This window comes from Austrofundulus limnaeus, unplaced genomic scaffold, assembly GCF_001266775.1.
Source record: "Austrofundulus limnaeus strain Quisiro unplaced genomic scaffold, Austrofundulus_limnaeus-1.0 Scaffold4, whole genome shotgun sequence".
NCBI lineage: Eukaryota > Metazoa > Chordata > Actinopteri > Cyprinodontiformes > Rivulidae > Austrofundulus > Austrofundulus limnaeus.
This window is the reverse complement of record NW_013952406.1, coordinates 6,171,043-6,176,324: the sequence shown is the minus strand read 5'-3', so window position 1 is coordinate 6,176,324 and position 5,282 is coordinate 6,171,043. Positions and strand designations below refer to the sequence as shown.

The 5,282-nt window shown below is 40.9% G+C and overlaps 1 protein-coding gene across 5 annotated transcripts in view; it reads left to right on the top strand.

Annotated features, from left to right (window-relative positions):
- Positions 1–5,282, top strand: part of arhgap44a (Rho GTPase activating protein 44a) — a 30,552-nt gene that overhangs the window by 10,389 nt on the left and 14,881 nt on the right. For all 5 annotated transcript variants that reach the window (XM_014025510.1, XM_014025501.1, XM_014025530.1 and 2 more), the window contains exons 2-9: positions 2,404–2,443; positions 3,368–3,487; positions 3,573–3,649; positions 3,845–3,956; positions 4,091–4,167; positions 4,249–4,363; positions 4,501–4,569; positions 4,713–4,794. In XM_014025510.1, the coding sequence (XP_013880964.1) occupies positions 2,404–2,443; positions 3,368–3,487; positions 3,573–3,649; positions 3,845–3,956; positions 4,091–4,167; positions 4,249–4,363; positions 4,501–4,569; positions 4,713–4,794 (692 nt within the window). The remainder of the gene's footprint in view (positions 1–2,403; positions 2,444–3,367; positions 3,488–3,572; positions 3,650–3,844; positions 3,957–4,090; positions 4,168–4,248; positions 4,364–4,500; positions 4,570–4,712; positions 4,795–5,282) is intronic.

The following is a 5,282-nucleotide window of genomic DNA, read 5'->3' as shown; positions in this document are numbered from 1 at the left end:
TAATGAGTCACAAGGAGCTGGAGGTAAAGGAATGCCGGCACTGTGGCAGATGGTTGGCAAAAACCTGGCAGCGTCTGCCTCCCTTTCCATGAGTYCAGCACCCACACGGCTGCCAGCTCTCCCACGTGTTTACTTTCCTCCCGGGACTCAATCTGCACACTTATTTGCTGAGAGGAAGATCGCTTCTCACCTCAGATTTCTCCCTGAGGCMGGAAGCTTTACATCAGGGTCTTTTTAGGAGCAGCCAACTCCAATATTCCCAGTGTGGATCTTTTAGATTTTTTTTATCTGTGCTTTGAGAGGAAGGTCATMTATAAATTTACTTTAGTGAGAGGAAATGCCAAAGTCTGAAAACAAGCAAGTTGACTGAACAAAACAGTGATCCCCTTAAATACATCCTCTAATCTGTTTGATAAAAACATTACTGGCAGCAATGTCTGCACTTTTAATTTAACCTTTATTAGAGATGGACAGTGACGTTTTTTTGATTATAACTCAACACATTTTAAGGATATTGATCTATAATTTGATTTCGTAGTAGCTGAAACTGAGATGAGATCCTTGTTTAAAATTTTGCCATTAATTATTCAGGGTCAACTCTATACGTTAACAAAACAACATATATATTTGACCATTTTATTAAATCTTTCAGGAATTTATCCATGTGTGAATGGTCACAGCTGATCAACATTTGAGGCTAAACCAATTCAAGATGGCCACCACAGCCGACTGACCTTAGAAAACCCAGATATTATTATATTTCACTCTATCTTAGACATTTTTTAAGAAAGGGGCAGATATTAATACGAATCTTTTTCTTCTTTCTGCTACCTTTCATTTTATTTGTGTTTTGTATTATTAGTTGCTGTATGTGTAGCATTTGCTTTGTTTTTAAATGAAATTAAGAATTTTTTAATAAAAGAATTTAAAATAAAACATTCTACTATATTTTTATGCGTTGCACTGTACAACGCAATGAGTGGACTTTACCCGTAACAATTATGAAAACTCATTGCCTCAAAAAACGTACATTTTTAAAATTTAAAAATTTTAGTCTGTGTAATTTGCACAAAACAAACTGGATCATTTTGAAAATGGTGTAATTACATAAATAGACACATAGCATTTGCCTGCAGAAACAAATTTTTAGATTTTTGAGCTGGTGTAATATATCAGAAACATGATGCCAAATGTTACTGGACTGCTTTGATTATTTTTGCTTTCCTCCTCTGTCARGCAGTCAGCAGTCTGCGGTCGCACCTGTTCTCACTAATTGTGCCAGAAATCTCTTGGTTTTCCACCAAACTGGTCCTCGTTCTAGGCACGCTCGCAAGCATTTCCTGTATTTTTCCTCCTCAGCTCAGCGAGTCGAGCGGGTTGGCTGTGATTAGATGCACTGGTACATGCTTTGACCCAGTTCCCATGGCTCCACGTCCACATCTTGGGACTGAGGCCGAGATTTTAATAACTGACACCAACAAAAATGCTCCTTTTTATTTTTCTAGCAAACGTAAAAAATAAATGAAAACGCTATTTTGTATGTGTTTTTGTTCTGGCTTGCTCATTAATTTTAGATGAACTAATGAAGGTCTTTGACTCTTAGTAAAAATAGGTTTACTTTTGTTGTTTGCTACTCATATTGGCATAGTTTGGGCACAATCACCGGAAGAGCTTGTGCAGACAGGAACTGGAAATGCTGGGGGTGCTGTGGTACACAGGTGGAGTTCAGTCTCAGTTTAAGAGGTCACAAACTCTGTCCAAGCTCTCACGCCCTGTCAGAGCAGGAAGTGCATGTTATTCTTCAACATGAGACCAGTCAGTGTGTGTTTTAAGCGTCTAAATTCATGGTTGATTGATAAATTTTCAAGGCATGTGGAGCTGTAGGGGCAACAGCTTTACAGAAAAAATAGGAGTGTTTCCAAGCTGTGCTGACTCCATGTTATTGCAACTTCCAGTGCTTTGCTCTTTTGAGCTAACGACTCATTCACTCCTCCGACTGAGCGGCTTTATCTGCCTCACTGACTCTGCAGCTCTGCAGCTCTGCCCTCACTTGCAGAGGAGCTGAGTCCATGTCTGCCAGAGTCACAGTGGGATGCACCTCAGCAGGAACCAGCATATTGAATCGCTGGCTTTTACGTGCTGCAGTTAAATGGTCTTTTAGATCACGTGTCAGAGAGACYGCCACGAAAACGCATACAGATGTGACTGAATCCGGCCCTGAATGAGTCTCCTAAACGTGACACATAAAGCAGTTACAACAAAATGTGTGCAGTGCTTGTGAGGTCACCGTTAAAAAAGATGCTAACCTCAACAGCTGACAAGTCAAAGATTTGTTATATAAAGCCAGCATGAGCTAATGGCAGCTAATTTGTATTTGCTTGTTGTGCATTTTTATCTTTACAGAGCAGAAAAAACAGAAGTGCTGAGTGAAGATCTCCTACAGGTGAGCTGCAGAACGAGAGTTTTGTGATAAACTCAGTTAACTATTAGCATAGCGATAGCATTCATGTTGTTTTCTTTTTGTAYATGTGAATTACTGGAACTCAACAGAGTCAAAAAATTGTTTTAGGGCCAGAAAACGTCGCCTTTTTAAACAAGATGCATTTTCACTTAGACATGCAACGTATGTTGATTTAATTTATTCTGTAAAGTAGCTCTCAAGTGTAAGTTTTACAATGCTTCATAAGAGCAGGGGCGGAGCTAGACATTTTTTGCATCGGGTGGCACAGGGGTGGCCAAGATGTTTTTAGGGGGTGGGCACATACAAATAAATAAAACTACTCTGGTTTTGAAAATTCAATATGGTCTCCACAYCTAACTTTAAATAACTCGAATTCAGTTGTTTGAAGAAATATTGAGCTGAAATTTTCTGTGTGATCATACCCAAGAATGATCCCATGAAAAAACATGCTAGCTACTAATGCTAATGCTAATTTCGCAAAGCGCTTTAGTTTAGCCATTTTTAAACACACACAGTTGAAAATTAGCCCGGCAGTAATAATCTTTTACAATCTGGTTTCAAATACAAAAYCCAATATGGCTGCCAAAGCTGATTTCAACTGGCTATAACTCAGCCATTTTTWWAAAAATACTGAGCTGAATGAAGTGGTGGTAGRCAAACGCAATCCCCATGATGCACAAAAAGCTAACCCAGCTAACAAAAAGAAGTTTGTCATTAAATGTCCAACTTTGAAATGCCACATGCAAACTCCACCCCACTTGTCAGTCATTATGTGGGTAGCACCTGGGGTGGCCWATCAGGTGCCACCCTGGCCGCCCCTCCGGCTCTGCCCCTGCGTAACAGGAATAGATGTGTTGTTGTGAGGCCGGGGTTGATGCGRCTCCTGTCCCCGGTGTGCTCCTACAGGTAGAGAAGCGTCTGGATCTGGTCAAGCAGGTGACACACAGCACTCACAAGAAGCTGACCGCCTGCCTGCAGGGTCAGCAGGGGACTGACACGGAGAAGAAATCTGTCAAGTCGCCTGCCGTGAGTGCCTGTCTCCCAACACAAACTGATAGAAAACAAAATGATGGTGACGTTTGAGTAACGGTATTCCTCTGTCTGATGGCAGAAAAAGCTTCCGCTCACAATCTTGGCACAATGTATGGAGGAGAGCGCGGCGGTGTTGGGAGACGACTCGCTCCTAGGGTGAATAACTACTYACTGACATTTAAACCAAATAGGCTAAAACATATAAGACAAAACCGTAAACTCTGGATTTAAAGTCAGCAGGTTATATTCCTCCAAGGAATTCAACCCTATTGATCTAATTATCTTTTCTGTCTTTCCTGATTTGATCTGCATTTCGCTGCGCGGGACTCCCATGCGGCTGCCACCCAACAGAAAGATGCTGAAGCTGTGTGGAGAGACAGAAGACAAGCTGGCCCAGGAGCTGCTTCAGTTTGAGCTCCAYACTGAGAGAGAGGTGGTGGAGCCGCTCTATGTGCTCGCAGAGGTGGGGAAGCGCTGCCCTAATTAAGACATAATGTGCTCTGAATACAGCATGACTGCAGAGCTGCACTTCAGTTTTCATCATTAGCAGCTTACATTTGTTTATCCGTGGTTAAAACTCTAATAAACYTCTTGTAGGTGGAAATCCCCAACATTCAGAAACAGAGAAAACACTTAGCTAAACTTGTCTTGGACATGGACTCGGCACGAACAAGGTGAAAGTCCTTCTCAGTTATATGTCTATAATGTAGAAAATATGACACATTGTCAGTAGTTTTATTGTCTTGGCTCCACAGATTTCATCAGTCATCTAAGTCCTCCAGCCACCCAAGCACAATGCAGCCCGGCACCAAGTCAGAGTCCCTGAGGGAGGAGATGGAGGAGGCAGCCAATCGGATGGAGATTTGTAGAGTGAGTCACCAACCAAAGCAAATCATTTATCATTTCCTCTCCTACTACGTCTCTATTGTCCCTTTGATAAATAAACCCTGTGCATGCATCAGACACAAATGGACCACATCACAGTGATGTTTTATTCTAATTTCCAGGATCAGCTGTCAGCAGATATGTACAATTTTGTGGCCAAAGAAATAGACTATGCAAACTACTTCCAGACAGTAAGTTACCTGAAAATAATATGTTTTTTTTCTGGATTGCTCACGTCGCAATAAACATTGTGGATGATAATACAGAAACCTGAGTAAATATATGTCACTGATTATTTGTTCTAATRCCACCTCCTCTTTTCTTCCTGCTGCAGTTGATAGAAACGCAGGCAGAATATCACAGGAAGTCATTAGAAATTCTTCACAGTGTCCTGCCCCAGATTAAAGCTCACCAAGGTGAGTCATGCACTGWGTGGAGGGAGAACAGATCCGCTCTATTTCAGCACCTGAAGCATTAACAGGATGCCATGTAAAAAAAAGAGAAACTATCCCTTGACGTGTCACATAAAAAAAATTAACTGAACCATGATGGGTGCATGATTATGTAATAAAACAGAAAGATGAGGATGTAATTGTGTCTACCTTAGGGTGAGCAATGGTATCACTCACAGTGTTTTAGTTAGTTAATGGATTTTGCAATGTGCTTTTAAAACAGGAGGCTGTAATTCAAATATCAATAAGTTCCACACAGTTTGCATCCCCACATTAGAATAAGGGGGAGGAGCTGCTTCACCTGCTCTATTGAGAAGACCCCTATAAACACGATATTTTAAGTTCTTTAACGGGACCCTGTTAGTTGTAACATTAGACTTTATTTGATAAACATATATTTTAACTGTAAAATAAAGACTATAAAAGTACTGTAGGCTGTTTAGTTTTGTAAA